Below are 16123 nucleotides of genomic sequence, written 5' to 3'. Positions count from 1 at the left end.
GTATGCCTGTCTTTACCCTGTGATGGGGTAGTGGGACAGTATGCCTGTCTTTACCCTGTGATGGGGTAGTGGGACAGTATGCCTGTCTTTACCCTGTGATGGGGGTAGTGGGACAGTATGCCTGTCTTTAACCTGTGATGGGGGGTAGGTAGTGGGACAGTATGCCTGTCTTTACCCTGTGATGGGGGTAGTGGGACAGTATGCCTGTCTTTACCCTGTGATGGGGGTAGGTAGTGGGACAGTATGCCTGTCTTTACCCTGTGATGGGGTAGTGGGACAGTATGCCTGTCTTTACCCTGTGATGGGGGTAGTGGGACAGTATGCCTGTCTTTACCCTGTGATGGGGGGGTAGTGGGACAGTATGCCTGTCTTTAACCTGTGATGGGGGTAGGTAGTGGGACAGTATGCCTGTCTTTACCCTGTGATGGGACAGTATGCCTGTCTTTACCCTGGGTAGTGGGACAGTATGCCTGTCTTTACCCTGTGATGGGGGTAGTGGGACAGTATGCCTGTCTTTACCCTGTGATGGGGGGGGTAGTGGGACAGTATGCCTGTCTTTAACCTGTGATGGGGGTAGGTGGGACAGTATGCCTGTCTTTACCCTGTGATGGGGGTAGGTAGTGGGACAGTATGCCTGTCTTTACCCTGTGATGGTAGGTAGTGGGACAGTATGCCTGTCTTTACCCTGTGATGGGGGTAGTGGGACAGTATGCCTGTCTTTACCCTGTGATGGGGGTAGTGGGACAGTATGCCTGTCTTTAACCTGTGATGGGGGGTAGGTAGTGGGACAGTATGCCTGTCTTTACCCTGTGATGGGGGTAGTGGGACAGTATGCCTGTCTTTACCCTGTGATGGGGGTAGTGGGACAGTATGCCTGTCTTTACCCTGTGATGGGGGGGTAGTGGGACAGTATGCCTGTCTTTACCCTGTGATGGGGGTAGTAGGACAGTATGCCTGTCTTTACCCTGTGATGGTAGGTAGTGGGACAGTATGCCTGTCTTTACCCTGTGATGGGGTAGTGGGACAGTATGCCTGTCTTTACCCTGTGATGGGGGTAGTGGGACAGTATGCCTGTCTTTACCCTGTGATGGGGTAGTGGGACAGTATGCCTGTCTTTACCCTGTGATGGGGGTAGTGGGACAGTATGCCTGTCTTTACCCTGTGATGGGGTAGTGGGACAGTATGCCTGTCTTTACCCTGTGATGGGGGTAGTGGGACAGTATGCCTGTCTTTACCCTGTGATGGGGGGTAGTGGGACAGTATGCCTGTCTTTACCCTGTGATGGGGGTAGTGGGACAGTATGCCTGTCTTTACCCTGTGATGGGGGTAGGTAGTGGGACAGTATGCCTGTCTTTACCCTGTGATGGGGTAGTGGGACAGTATGCCTGTCTTTACCCTGTGATGGGACAGTATGGGGTAGGTAGTGGGACAGTATGCCTGTCTTTACCCTGTGATGGGGGGGTGATGGGGGTAGTGGGACAGTATGCCTGTCTTTAACCTGTGATGGGGGGTAGGTAGTGGGACAGTATGCCTGTCTTTACCCTGTGATGGGGGGTAGGTAGTGGGACAGTATGCCTGTCTTTACCCTGTGATGGTAGGTAGTGGGACAGTATGCCTGTCTTTACCCTGTGATGGGGGTAGTGGGACAGTATGCCTGTCTTTACCCTGTGATGGGGGTAGTGGGACAGTATGCCTGTCTTTAACCTGTGATGGGGGGTAGGTAGTGGGACAGTATGCCTGTCTTTACCCTGTGATGGTAGGTAGTGGGACAGTATGCCTGTCTTTACCCTGTGATGGGGGTAGTGGGACAGTATGCCTGTCTTTACCCTGTGATGGGGGTAGTGGGACAGTATGCCTGTCTTTACCCTGTGATGGGGGTAGTGGGACAGTATGCCTGTCTTTACCCTGTGATGGTAGGTAGTGGGACAGTATGCCTGTCTTTACCCTGTGATGGGGGTAATGGGACAGTATGCCTGTCTTTACCCTGTGATGGGGTAGTGGGACAGTATGCCTGTCTTTACCCTGTGATGGGGGTAGTGGGACAGTATGCCTGTCTTTACCCTGTGATGGGGGTAGTGGGACAGTATGCCTGTCTTTACCCTGTGATGGGGGTAGTGGGACAGTATGCCTGTCTTTACCCTGTGATGGGGGTAGTGGGACAGTATGCCTGTCTTTACCCTGTGATGGGGTAGTGGGACAGTATGCCTGTCTTTACCCTGTGATGGGGGTAGTGGGACAGTATGCCTGTCTTTACCCTGTGATGGGGGTAGTGGGACAGTATGCCTGTCTTTACCCTGTGATGGGGTAGTGGGACAGTATGCCTGTCTTTACCCTGTGATGGGGGTAGTGGGACAGTATGCCTGTCTTTAACCCTGTGATGGGGGTAGGTAGTGGGACAGTATGCCTGTCTTTACCCTGTGATGGGGGTAGTGGGACAGTATGCCTGTCTTTACCCTGTGATGGGGGTAGTGGGACAGTATGCCTGTCTTTACCCCTGTGATGGGGGTAGTGGGACAGTATGCCTGTCTTTACCCTGTGATGGGGTAGTGGGACAAGTTTGCCTGTCTTTAACCTGTGATGGGGGGTAGGTAGTGGGACAGTATGCCTGTCTTTAACCTGTGATGGGGGGTAGGTAGTGGGACAGTATGCCTGTCTTTACCCTGTGATGGGGGTAGTGGGACAGTATGCCTGTCTTTACCCTGTGATGGGGGTAGTGGGACAGTATGCCTGTCTTTACCCTGTGATGGGGGTAGTGGGACAGTATGCCTGTCTTTACCCTGTGATGGGGGTAGTGGGACAGTATGCCTGTCTTTACCCTGTGATGGGGGTAGTGGGACAGTATGCCTGTCTTTACCCTGTGATGGTAGGTAATGGGACAGTATGCCTGTCTTTACCCTGTGATGGTAGGTAGTGGGACAGTATGCCTGTCTTTACCCTGTGATGGGGGGTAGTGGGACAGTATGCCTGTCTTTACCCTGTGATGGGGTAGTGGGACAGTATGCCTGTCTTTACCCTGTGATGGGGGTAGTGGGACAGTATGCCTGTCTTTACCCTGTGATGGTAGGTAATGGGACAGTATGCCTGTCTTTACCCTGTGATGGGGGTAGTGGGACAGTATGCCTGTCTTTACCCTGTGATGGGGGTAGTGGGACAGTATGCCTGTCTTTACCCTGTGATGGGGGGTAGTGGGACAGTATGCCTGTCTTTACCCTGTGATGGGGGTAGTGGGACAGTATGCCTGTCTTTACCCTGTGATGGGGGTAGTGGGACAGTATGCCTGTCTTTACCCTGTGATGGGGTAGTGGGACAGTATGCCTGTCTTTACCCTGTGATGGGGTAGTGGGACAGTATGCCTGTCTTTACCCTGTGATGGGGGTAGTGGGACAGTATGCCTGTCTTTACCCTGTGATGGGGGTAGTGGGACTGTATGCCTGTCTTTACCCTGTGATGGGGGTAGTGGGACAGTATGCCTGTCTTTACCCTGTGATGGGGGTAGTGGGACAGTATGCCTGTCTTTACCCTGTGATGGGGGTAGTGGGACAGTATGCCTGTCTTTACCCTGTGATGGGGGTAGTGGGACAGTATGCCTGTCTTTACCCTGTGATGGGGTACCCTGTGATGGGTGGGACAGTATGCCTGTCTTTACCCTGTGATGGGGGTAGTGGGACAGTATGCCTGTCTTTACCCTGTGATGGGGGTAGTGGGACAGTATGCCTGTCTTTACCCTGTGATGGGGGGTAGTGGGACAGTATGCCTGTCTTTACCCTGTGATGGGGGTAGTGGGACAGTATGCCTGTCTTTACCCTGTGATGGGGGTAGTGGGACAGTATAGTGACACATGGGGCATCCGAGGGCAGTAGCCTTCAGCACATTCATCCGCCAACAGGATAATTTGACAAATTCCTCAGCTCCTCCATGATAATGGGGCACAGACTCAACCAATCTAAGGCTGATATTGTCTCACTTTGGCAATGCTCTAATGCACAGGTGTCCAACTCAGGGTAGCCTAGTGGTTAGAGCGTTGGACTAGTAACCGAAAGGTGGCAAGTTCAAATCCCCGAGCTGCCATGGTACAAGTCTGTCATTCTGCCCCTGAACAAGGCAGTTAACCCACTCTTCCCAGGCCATCATTGTAACTGAGAATTAGTTCTTAACTGACTTGACTATAAAAATTAAATACATAAATGATGTTAAACTTGGGAAATTATTATGTGATGTAGGGCTAGGGTTCCCTCATCTGGCCAAAAATAGTTACTAAAGTTCCTCCAATCAACTACTCTGTTTTCAGTGGGTCTATGACGTTGTTCGGATGAGATCGTCGAATGCGCATGCGCAAATCCTTGAGCGTCCGTGGAGCGGCTTGGAGAGAAAGACAAGTACGAGATTTCTCCATAGAAAAGAACCGAAAATAATAGAAGGTATGTAACAAAAACCCTATTTCACAAGACAGAAGAGATGAGTTGTTGTTCGTATGTGATTTAAAACGGACAATACCGCTGGCTGGAAGTAGAAACTCGGGTTTGTGTCCTCTTGTCGCATGCGGCGCTTAATGCAACACTATACAGGAAATACAAAATGGAGGGCTGATGTTTTTATGAAAGTCTAAGACGCGAAAGGCAGCTGTGATCTATCACGTCTTAGGGTGACCACATTTAAAATGCCCAAATTCGGGACATTCGTAGGACAGTGTAGCCTAGATACAGATATTTTGTGTGCAGTATCCCCCCCCGCAAAACACAGCCCCCCAAAAAATACAGCCCCCTCCCCCAAATACAGCAGATACAGATATTTCACCGGATATAATGTGAAGTTGTATAAATCAAATCAAATTTTATTTGTCACATACACATGGTGAGCAGATGTTACTGCGAGTGTAGCGAAATGCTTGTGCTTCTAGTTCCGACAATGCAGTAATAACCAACAAGTAATCTAGCTAACAATTCCAAAACTACTACCTTATAGTCACAGGTGTAAGGGGATAAAGAATATGTACATAAAGATATATGAATGAGTGATGGTACAGAGCGGCATAGGCAAGATACAGTAGATGGTATCGAGTACAGTATATACATATGAGATGAGTATGTAAACAAAGTGACATAGTTAAAGTGGCTAGTGATACATGTATTACATAAAGATGCAGTAGATGATAGAGTACAGTATATACGTATACATATGAGATTAATAATGTAGGGTATGTAAACATTATATTCGGTAGCATTGTTTAAAGTGGCTAGTGATATATTTGACATAATTTCCCATCAATTCCCATTATTAAAGTGGCTGGAGTTGAGTCAGTGTGTTGGCAGCAGCCACTCAATGTTAGTGGTGGCTGTTTAACAGTCTGATGGCCTTGAGATAGAAGCTGTTTTTCAGTCTCTCGGTCCCAGCTTTGATGCACCTGTACTGACCTCGCCTTCTGGATGATAGCGGGGTGAACAGGCAGTGGTTCGGGTGGTTGTTGTCCTTGATGATCTTTATGGCCTTCCTGTGACATCGGGTGGTGTAGGTGTCCTGGAGGGCAGGTAGTTTTCCCCCGGTGATGCGTTGTGCAGACCTCACTACTCTCTGGAGAGCCTTACGGTTGTGGGCGGAACAGTTGCCGTACCAGGTGGTGATACAGCCCGCCAGGATGCTCTCGGTTGTGCATCTGTAGAAGTTTCTGAGTGCTCTTGGTGACAAGCCGAATTTCTTCAGGCTCCTGAGGTTGAAGAGGCGCTGCTGCGCCTTCTTCACGATGCTGTCTGTGTGGGTGGACCAATTCAGTTTGTCTGTGTGATGTGTACGCCGAGGAACTTAAAACTTACTACCCTCTCCACTACTGTTCCATCGATGTGGATAGGGGGGTGTTCCCTCTGCTGTTTCCTGAAGTCCACAATCATCTCCTTAATTTTGTTGACGTTGAGTGTGAGGTTAATTTCCTGACACCACACTCCGAGGGCCCTCACCTCCTCCCTGTAGGCCGTCTCGTCGTTGTTGGTAATCAAGCCTACCACTGTTGTGTCGTCCGCAATCTTGATGATTGAGTTGGAGGCTTGCGTGGCCACGCAGTCGTGGTTGAACAGGGAGTACAGGAGAGGGCTCAGAATGCACCCTTGTGGGGCCCCAGTGTTGAGGATCAGCGGGGTGGAGATGTTGTTGCCTATCCTCACCACCTGGGGGCGGTCCGTCAGGAAGTCCAGTACCCAGTTGCACAGGGCGGGGTCGAGACCCAGGGTCTCGAGCTTGATGACGAGCTTGGAGGGTACTATGGTGTTAAATGCCGAGCTGTAGTCGATGAACAGCATTCTCACATAGGTATTCCTCTTGTCCAGGTGGGTTAGGGCAGTGTGTAGTGTGGTTGAGATTGCATCGTCTGTGGACCTATTTGGGCGGTAAGCAAATTGGAGTGGGTCTAGGGTGTCAGGTAGGGTGGAGGTGATATGGTCCTTGACTAGTCTCTCAAAGCACTTCATGATGACGGAAGCTCAGTTTAGCTCAGTTACCTTAGCTTTCTTGGGAACAGGAACAATGGTGGCCCTCTTGAAGCATGTGGGAACAGCAGACTGGTATAGGGATTGATTGAATATGTCCGTAAACACACCAGCCAAATGTGACGCATCTGCTTGGCGTTTTTTCACTCTTACCAAACATGGTAGTGAGAAGAAGCCCAGTGACCCCGCAGTGGGAGAAGGAGGAACCAGGTGGATTTGGGCCAAAGGAACCAGGTGGATTTGGGCCAAAGGAACCAGGTGGATTTGGGCCGATATTCTGCACATTTTGGCATCGATGAAACATTTCATCTCAACACAGTTTTCTGTTACAAACAGACTACGTTTTGTAGACATTTTTTTTTAACCTTTTGTCAAAGGTTTTAAATGTTTGAGTGTTTAATTAAGGTGATTTGAGTTATTGCACCTCAGAGTAGACGTTCCCTAACGGGGAATGAGCTGGAATGAGCCAATAGGATCTCTAGCTTGTTCTGCCCACAATGACTAATGTGTTTCCATTGGAAACGTCAGGCAGTGGGATATCAGGCTATGCTATTCAATTTGGATCTCTAATGTTGAAATGTTACTCATTTTAGCATTATGTGATCTTCCAAGACATTTATTCAGCTTTGATCTAACTTTATGGGACTCCCAATCACAACAAGGTTGTGATTCCAGGATTCGAACCAGGGTCTGTAGTGACTCCTCTAGCACTGAGACGCAGTGCCTTAGACAGCTGCACCTCTCAGGATCCCAGTGATCACCCTTATCACAGCCTAACCAAAAACCAATCTTCTGGTTTTCTGTGAAATCTGTATGATTTTTTAACATGCATTACAAAACTTCCTTCTGGATGGGGGACTGGCTGTTGTGTGCACATGATTGTTTGGCTAGCAATGCTAGCTAGCTAATAGTTTACAGCCTGTAAAGTGTGGCACTAGCTACTACATTTCTGTTAGCTAGCTAATAGTTTATAGCCTGTAAAGTGTGGGACTAGCCACTACATACCTGTTAGCTAGCTAATAGTTTACAGCCTGTAAAGTGTGGGACTAGCCACTACATTTCTGTTAGCTAGCTAATAGTTTACAGCCTGTAAAGTGTGGGACTAGTCACTACATTTCTGTTAGCTAGCTAATAGTTTACAGCCTGTAAAGTGTGGGACTAGCCACTACATTTCTGTTAGATAGCTAATAGTTTACAGCCTGTAAAGTGTGGGACTAGCCACTACATTTCTGTTAGCTAGCTAATAGTTTACAGCCTGTAAAGTGTGGGACTAGCCACTACATTTCTGTTAGCTAGCTAATAGTTTACAGCCTGTAAAGTGTGGGACTAGTCACTACATTTCTGTTAGCTAGCTAATAGTTTACAGCCTGTAAAGTGTGGGACTAGTCACTACATTTCTGTTAGCTAGCTAATAGTTTACAGCCTGTAAAGTGTGGGACTAGCCACTACATTTCTGTTAGCTAGCTAATAGTTTACAGCCTGTAAAGTGTGGGACTACAGTTAGCACTAATAGTTTACAGCCTGTAAATTTCTGTTAGCTAGCTAATAGTTTACAGCCTGTAAAGTGTGGGACTAGCCACTACATTTCTGTTAGATAGCTAATATATTACAGCCTGTAAAGTGTGGGACTAGCCACTACATTTCTGTTAGCTAGCTAATAGTTTACAGCCTGTAAAGTGTGGGACTAGCCACTACATTTCTGTTAGCTAGCTAATAGTTTACAGCCTGTAAAGTGTGGCACTAGCTACTACATTTCTGTTAGCTAGCTAATAGTTTACAGCCTGTAAAGTGTGGCACTATCTACTACATTTCTGTTAGCTAGCTAATAGTTTACAGCCTGTAAAGTGTGGGACTAGCCACTACATTTCTGTTAGCTAGCTAATAGTTTACAGCCTGTAAAGTGTGGGACTAGCCACTACATTTCTGTTAGCTAGCTAATAGTTTACAGCCTGTAAAGTGTGGGACTAGCCACTACATTTCTGTTAGCTAGCTAATAGTTTACAGCCTGTAAAGTGTGGGACTAGCCATTACATTTCTGTTAGCTAGCTAATAGTTTACATATGTCAGAGTTTTCTAATTATTTGTGAATTTGTATTGATCTCCTCTCTAAGTTGTGAGTTGTAACACGAGCTAATCAGCCATCTGGTTCGGGGGTTAGCTCCTTGCACCTTGTGGTGTGCACATGACCAATGAACGAGCAGATGCTGTTTAGGTCAAACGAGGACACTGCTCAGGCTAGCCTGGTGAACCCCCCCCCCAACGTTGAATTGCATTGAATTCAACATCGGGCATAAATGAGCGTTTTATATCAGGAAAGTTACCTCACACGACCTCTACAAGCCATAATTCAGAATGAAATGTACTTTACCGGTTGTCTGTGCTGTCGAGCTGGTGCACGTGGTTCTGCCGCGGTACTTCGGGTGATTGAAATATGACTAACCAGCACTTTGAAAAGGTTGATGCAATTATGGATTTCCTTTATCATCGTCTTGAAAACTTGACATTCCTACCTGCAACAACAAATAAAAGTTGATCAACCGCGTGGACAACCGGTTCAGCAAGTTTCAACATTCTGCCGTGTAGAAGTCGCATGAGGAAACTTTCCTGATCCAAATGCTAATTTGTTCCCGACGTAGAGGATTGAAATGAAATTCAACGTGAGGTTTCTCGGGCCAGGCGGTGCATGCTGGCTAAGTCTTTACCCGGATACTGCAACCGGGGCGGCAGGGTAGCCTAGTGGTTAGAGTGTTGGACTAGTAAGTGAAAGGTTGCAAGTTCAAATCCCCAAGCTGACAAGGTACAAATCTGTCGTTCTGCCCCTGAACAGGCAGATAACCCACTGTTCCTAGGCCGTAATTGGAAATAAGAATTTGTTCTTAACTGACTTGCCTAGTTAACCTCTTGCCTCTACTTGGGACGCTTGCGTCCCAACTAGAGCTCTGGAAATGCAAATGCGCTACGCTAAATGCTAATAGTATTAGTTAAAACTCAAAAGTTCATTAAAATACACATGCAGGGTATCAAATTAAAGCTACACTCGTTGTGAATCCAGGCAACAAGTCCGATTTTTAAAATGCTTTTCGGCGACAGCATGAGAAGCTATTATCTGATAGCATGCACCAATACACTACAACAGAAAAGCACAGCAGGGGACGTAAACAAAATAATTAGCATTTCGGCGTTACACAAACCGCACAATAAAATAGAAAACAGTCATTACCTTTCACCATCTTCTTTGTTGGCACTCCTAGATGTCCCATAAACACTATTGGGTCTTTATTTCGATTAAATCGGGCCATATAAAGCCAAGATATCGTTATATGTAGACTGTGTGATAAACGAAAAAAACAGCGATTTCACAACGTAACGTCATTTTTAAAATTCAAAAAGTAGACGATAAACTTTCACAAAACACTTCGAAATACGTTTGTAATGCTACTTTAGGTATTAGTAAACGTTAATAAGCGATAAAAATCATCCATAGGCGATGTAGAAATCATTAGCTGTCGTCTTGGAAAAATTTCAGGAGAGAGCTCTTCCGGAATGATCTGGGCGGAGACCGGAGGTAAGTGGTGCCCCTCTTTCGGTTCAACCAAGAATCAAAGATGATTCAATTCACAAGACTCTAGACAACATGGGGATGCTGTGGGAGTTGAATGCTCGGTCTTATCTAATTCGGCTCACTGTTAACAATTGCTGGAAGTGGCGCAAGGATATTTATTTCCATTTTCTGTGATCAGGTTTTCCTGCGCTTTCCGATGTAACGCACGTTATGTAATAGCCACAGTCGTGATTTAACCAGTTTTAAAAACGTCCGAGGGTTTCCTATCCACACATTCTAACCATATGAACGTACTATATTCCTGGCATGAGTAGCAGGGCGCTGAAATGTTGCGCGATTTTTAACAAAATGTTCAAAAAAGTAGAGGGTCGACTGAAGAGGTTAAATAAAGGTCAAATAAAAACATTTAAAAAAAAATCTGTCAGCCAGTCCAAACACTGTTTTTTCCCCCTAAGAACATTTATCAAATGACACATCTTTTAGCTCCACGTTTGTTTGTTTTTTTGCCTTTTTATATTTAGTGTTTGTCCCCGTCCCCGTGGTAACATGGCGTTAGTCCCCGTCCCCGTGGTAACATGGCGTTAGTCCCCGTCCCCGTGGTAACATGGCTTTATTCCCTGTGGTAACATGGCTTTATTCCCCGTGGTAACATGGCTTTATTCCCCATGGTAACATGGCGTTATTCCCCGTCCTGTGGTAACATGGCGTTAGTTCCCGTCCCCGTGGTAACATGGCGTTAGTCCCCGTGGTAACATGGCGTTAGTCCCCATCCCCGTGGTAACATGGCGTTAGTCCCCATCCCCGTGGTAACATGGCGTTATTCCCCGTCCCCGTGGTAACATGGCGTTAGTCCCCGTGGTAACATGGCGTTATTCCCCGTCCCCGTGGTAACATGGCGTTAGTCCCCGTCGTAACGTGGCGTTAGTCCCGTCCCCGTGGTAACATGGCGATAGTCCCCGTGGTAACCTCTCAGACAATCCATTTAGACCAGGTGGCTATTTAAGAGATCTATTTAAGAGATCTATTTAAGAGACTGCGTTTAAGAGATCTATTTAAGAGACTGCGTTTAAGAGATCTATTTAAGAGATCTATTTAAGAGACTGCGTTTAAGAGATCTATTTAAGAGACTGCGTTTAAGAGATCTATTTAAGAGACTGCGTTTAAGAGATCTATTTAAGAGACTGCGTTTAAGAGATCTATTTAAGAGACTGCGTTTAAGAGATCTATTTAAGAGATCTATTTAAGAGATCTATCTGCGTTTCGTTGGAAGTTTGACGGAATGTGTTTCCCACCATTTTAATATGTTGCTGTTATAGAAGTTGTTGGTTTCATTGCTTAATGATGATGATGATGATGATGATGATGACGATGATAATAAAATGTTTGCTGCTGAAATATTTAGGTTTTCCATCAGGTCTTATAAGGCCTTGTTCCACTCGTGATCCCTGCAACGTTATAGAATAATCTATTGACATTATTGTGTAACTGCTAAAAACATCTTAGGTTGACCTTTTTTTTTTACATTGTAATGCCAGTATTGGACTTGTTTTTGGTTTTGTCAAATGCAGTAGTTTGGGGCACGTGGTCAGCTCTGTTATCAGTTGATCTCTGTGTGTTTAATCACACGTGACAACATCTACAGCCTTCCTATCAGTGTAGAATATCCTGATGCAAAGATACATGAACATAATTCATATATACGAAGCCTGTCACAGTAGTAAACTGCTTAAAATCCAGGCTCGGGTGCGGGTTCTCCTTGCACCTATTTTACCCACTATCTTTCTCTGCGGGGGGTGGTGATGGGTTCCCTTCTCTCAAAACTGTTTTTTATGAAGCAGGTTTTGAAGTTCAGCTTTCATGTCTCAACGCTTTGCACCATGACGTTAACCACTTTGAAAATAAACGCGCTGTTAAGAATATTATCTCGTCAATATTATCGGAAAGTGTATTAGTGTGGGTTAGAGACATGAATTGGTTTAGTTGACTCTCAAGGTGCAGTGTTCTGTTTGGTTATACTTAGACTTTCAGATCGTTGTCTTGGGAAGTTCCGTTACAACGAACCCTGACACCATTTATTGATTTATGCATCCACGTAACCTTTCACATTTTGATTCCGTCTTCATTCGATAATCAATAGCTTCCACTTAACCCTACTAAATCTGATCTTTTACGAAACTAGTAAGCCCCGTTTCATTACTGAATAACCTATTTCCCTTGGCAGTCTATTATCTTGAAAGTATGACTGTAAACCTTTTGTTTAAAAAAAAAAGCTGCTTGCAATCTTGCAAATTTCACTAAAGCAGTGCATGGAGTTTGTAAAATAATGTTGTATGTTTTTCACGATGACTACTTCTCCCCCTCCTGTCTGTTCCCTGTTTGCTTGCTGTTTTTCTTTCCTCCAGTGAAGATGCAGGAACTGTCTTCTTCTGCTCTGACCTAACCAACAGAACCCTGATGATGTTCTAGAAGCTGTTCTAGAACAGTTTGACACACAACTGATGTGAAAAGTGTTTCAGTGTGGAATAGACTTGAAACTGACCAAACCGATCAATTGCAGAAATCCAGTCTGCTTTCCAGTTTGATTTCTACTGTCCATAGACCTGTCCCAGGGCGAGCCAGAGAGAAGACCAACCAGTAACCCTCCTGTGTGTTTCTCCTCTCCAACTCTTTCAGCTTTGCGTTGCTATTGGATCGTTGCGCTGCTCCCCTTTCCAGCCCGCTGAATCCGATTGGAGGGCTGGGAGTTGGGATCCCGCCCCTGCAGCTCCTCTTAGGCCACGCCTCCCTGCAGCTGGCCCAGCTCGTTACCGCTACAACCTCCACTTCTGCCGCCAACCCCCCCCACCACCCTCCACTCACCTCCTCTCGCCCCCATCAACCTCCTCACAGCAGCAGCTACCGTCAATAACATGTCCCGTCCCCTATATAACCCCTTAGGGGATCAGTACTCTTCACAGGCCCAGAGATCTGCCGCCCAGATGGGGCAGTACGGACTCACACAATCACAGGCCGGAAGGGACCCTCTGGGGGCCTCCCGCCTTGGTGTGGGGTCTGGTGGTGGTGGTGGTGGTTCCTCCGGCCAGGGAGGCATGATGACCTCGATGGTGGCCCAGCAGATGGGGTATGACCCGGGGCAGAGATCGACCGGGATGACCCCGGAGATGGAGACCTCCATAGACCACCACATCCGCGGGGCCAGAGAGGAGGTGAGGCTGCTCAGCAAGTTGATGCAGCAGAATAAGAACCAGCAGGTCTCACTGGACGCCCAAGACCTTCGCCTAAGTCGCGACCCCATGGACGAGCTCTCGTCTGGGGGAGGGCTGGGAGGTTACACCCCTGGCCGGACCTCCAGCGACCAGCAAAGTTCCATGGACCCCTGGTCTGGCTTCCTGACCCAGTCTGCTTCCTCCAAACTCTTCTCCTCCACCCTTCCTCAGTACCAAAGCCAAACCGCTGGGTTTGGAGGTGCGGGAGTGCTGGGGTCCACCTCAAGAGGTTCCGAGGCTCCCATGAGCACCTCTTCCGCAGCCTCTCGTCCAGCCCGGTACACGTCTGAGTCCGCCAGCAGCATCCTGGCGAGTTTCGGCTTGTCCAACGAAGACCTGGAGCTCCTCAGCCACTACCCAGACGATCAACTGACCCCAGACAACCTGCCCTTCATCCTCAGAGACATCCGCATCCGTAAGGCCAATAGAACTATCGATGTGGACCCTCGGCCCAAGGTAGGCGGTGGACCTGGCCCAGGGTCCGACCACGGTGGTGGACAGAGCAAAGTGATCGATTACGAACATTCTCGTGCTACTAAATACGACAGTTATGATGATGGTGATAATAGCCAACCCGATAATTACAGCTCGCGCAATCCGCTCCCGAAAGAGAAGCCAAAATATGACATGGTCAGAGACTCGCTGAGCGGGTACGCTGGCCATTCCATGACCTCCGACCTTTCCAAGCAGCATACCCAACAGCAGCGCATCCACAGACCTGCGGTCCAGAGCCCCATCCCCATGACAGACGCAGGCTCTCGCATCGGCCTTCCTCCGCCTTCCAGCCAACCCCAGCAGACCCTCAAAACCCACGGCTCATCCTCTGAAGCGACATCGAAGCCCATGAACATCCCTGTCCGCAGCGGAGACCAAGGACTCAACCGACTCCTGGCGTCCCACAATCAAAGCAACACTCGGGGCCACGCTCAGCCCCGGTCCGGCCTGGTGGTTCTTGGTGGTGGAGCTGGGGTCGGAATTCCAGGACTCAGGGTTGGAGGTGTCCCGGTCGGGGTTCCTCCTGCCACGACACCCCCCATTTGGCCTTCCATATTCCCCATCATGAACCCGTCAATCCCACCTCCTGGTCATGTCCCGGTGACTTTTCCTCCGCCCCGGATTGGTCCGATGCCTTCCATGCACCAGCAGATGAACCTACCTCCCCAGATGATGATGATGACGAAGAGGTTACCGACCCCGACCATGATGAGCGATTACTCCGCAGCTTCTCCAAGATTCTTTCCTCATACCTGTTCTCTCTGTAACATAGAATGTGCCCATCTAAAGGTGAGTTTTTTTGCCATTTCTGTCTTGACCTGGATTCTAAATACTGTTTGAGATTGTTATACTTTGTTATACTTTGAGCACTGGTTGAGTTTTCTTTCCTGGAAGGCCAAAATACTATTTTTATGTTTATGTTTCTACCTGGTATCCCATGTCTGTTTCAGTCCCGGATAATAGACCAGGCGTTTTAGCCCTCCAGAAACGCCTCCAGCTGTTTCAGTTTCTGGGGTTCAATCAAGTACATATAAAGTATTTGAAATCTCAAATAGTATTTGAACCCAGTTCTGAACCTCTCCAGACTGATTGTGTGCCTTTAAAAAAAGAAATATATATATTGTTGAACCTCATGTTGTAACTCAAGACTTTTGCTTCTTGTTGAATCCATTTTTGTTTATTCAAACACTTCAGTCTAGCTGTGCGATTGTGTCATGTATTTCACGGTGAGTTGAGACCTTCTTCTTGTTGAATCCATTTTTGTTTATTCAAACACTTCAGTCTAGCTGTGCGATTGTGTCATGTATTTCACGGTGAGTTGAGACCTTCTAAAAATGAAAATCATTAAATAAAAGAGAAAAGCGTATTTTTTTGTTTGTGTTCTAAAATGGATGACAATTTTTAAATAAAACAGAAAAGCTTTTTTTTTTGTATAATATATAATAATATATAATGTTTTCTCCTCGGGGAAAAGACATCGAATCCTGGACTGAATTCAACATTGTTATTGAAAATTGTCATGAGATATTTTTTTTTAAAAATTAGATGTTTTTTTATTTTTTTATTTTTTTAAACCTCCTTGAAATATTGTAATTTTATTTATGTGTAAAGATTAAATTAAGACATTCCGTTATAAAATGCAGTTTTATTTGTGACTTTCGATGACCGTGATTTGTCTTGAGGAGGACGAGTGCTCGAAGACGATACAACCAACGACAAGATGAGAAGCTGCCAGAGAACAACCAATCAATCAATCAATCAAATGTATTGATAAAGCCCTTCATTAATCAGCTGATGTCACAGTGCTGTCCAGAAACCAGGAAGTTTAGGCTCCATCTCTAGACGTCGACCGTTGTGAATTAATGGACTATTTAATCTTAATGTTTTTTTTACTCAAACCCTGATATCATTGTTTTATACCCTTGTGTTTAAACCAGTGACACAACACACTACTTACTACCTTCTAATTTTCTTTAAATATACAATTGATTTAGTCACTTTGGGAAGTACAGTGTTTTTTTGGGAAGAAGATGGCTGCTGAGAGACTGCTGAGAGGATCCGTTCCAGAGAAGACCCCGGAAGATTCCAGATGCTGCCATTTTGTTTTTCTCCAGCATCAGACTTTTGTCGTTAATCTTTTTCTTGGTAGAACAGAGAGCCTATTTTTACCATGTTATTTTTTTCCCAACATTGTATAAATCAACTCCTGCTATGAAAGCAGAAGGAAATTGGACTCTGTTGAGAAAAAACCAAACAAATTGTATTGAAAGTGCTTGATTTAGAGGAGTTTGGGGGTTATTGGTGATGTTGAGAGGTGAGGAGGAGGA

At 46.5% G+C, this 16123-nt stretch overlaps 1 protein-coding gene across 1 annotated transcript in view; it reads left to right on the top strand.

Moving 5' to 3' along the window:
- Positions 1-11737: 11737 nt before the first annotated feature.
- LOC115127651 (uncharacterized) overlaps positions 11738-16123 on the top strand; it is a 56154-nt gene continuing 51768 nt past the window's right edge. The window contains exon 1 of the mRNA XM_065026002.1: positions 11738-14585. Coding sequence (XP_064882074.1) covers positions 12945-14585 — 1641 coding nt within the window. The 5' untranslated portion in view covers positions 11738-12944. The remainder of the gene's footprint in view (positions 14586-16123) is intronic.

This window comes from Oncorhynchus nerka, linkage group LG12 (genome assembly GCF_034236695.1).
Source record: "Oncorhynchus nerka isolate Pitt River linkage group LG12, Oner_Uvic_2.0, whole genome shotgun sequence".
NCBI classification, from domain to species: domain Eukaryota; kingdom Metazoa; phylum Chordata; class Actinopteri; order Salmoniformes; family Salmonidae; genus Oncorhynchus; species Oncorhynchus nerka.
The sequence above is the reverse complement of the archived record's forward strand: the minus strand, read 5'-3'. Positions and strand labels throughout refer to the sequence as shown.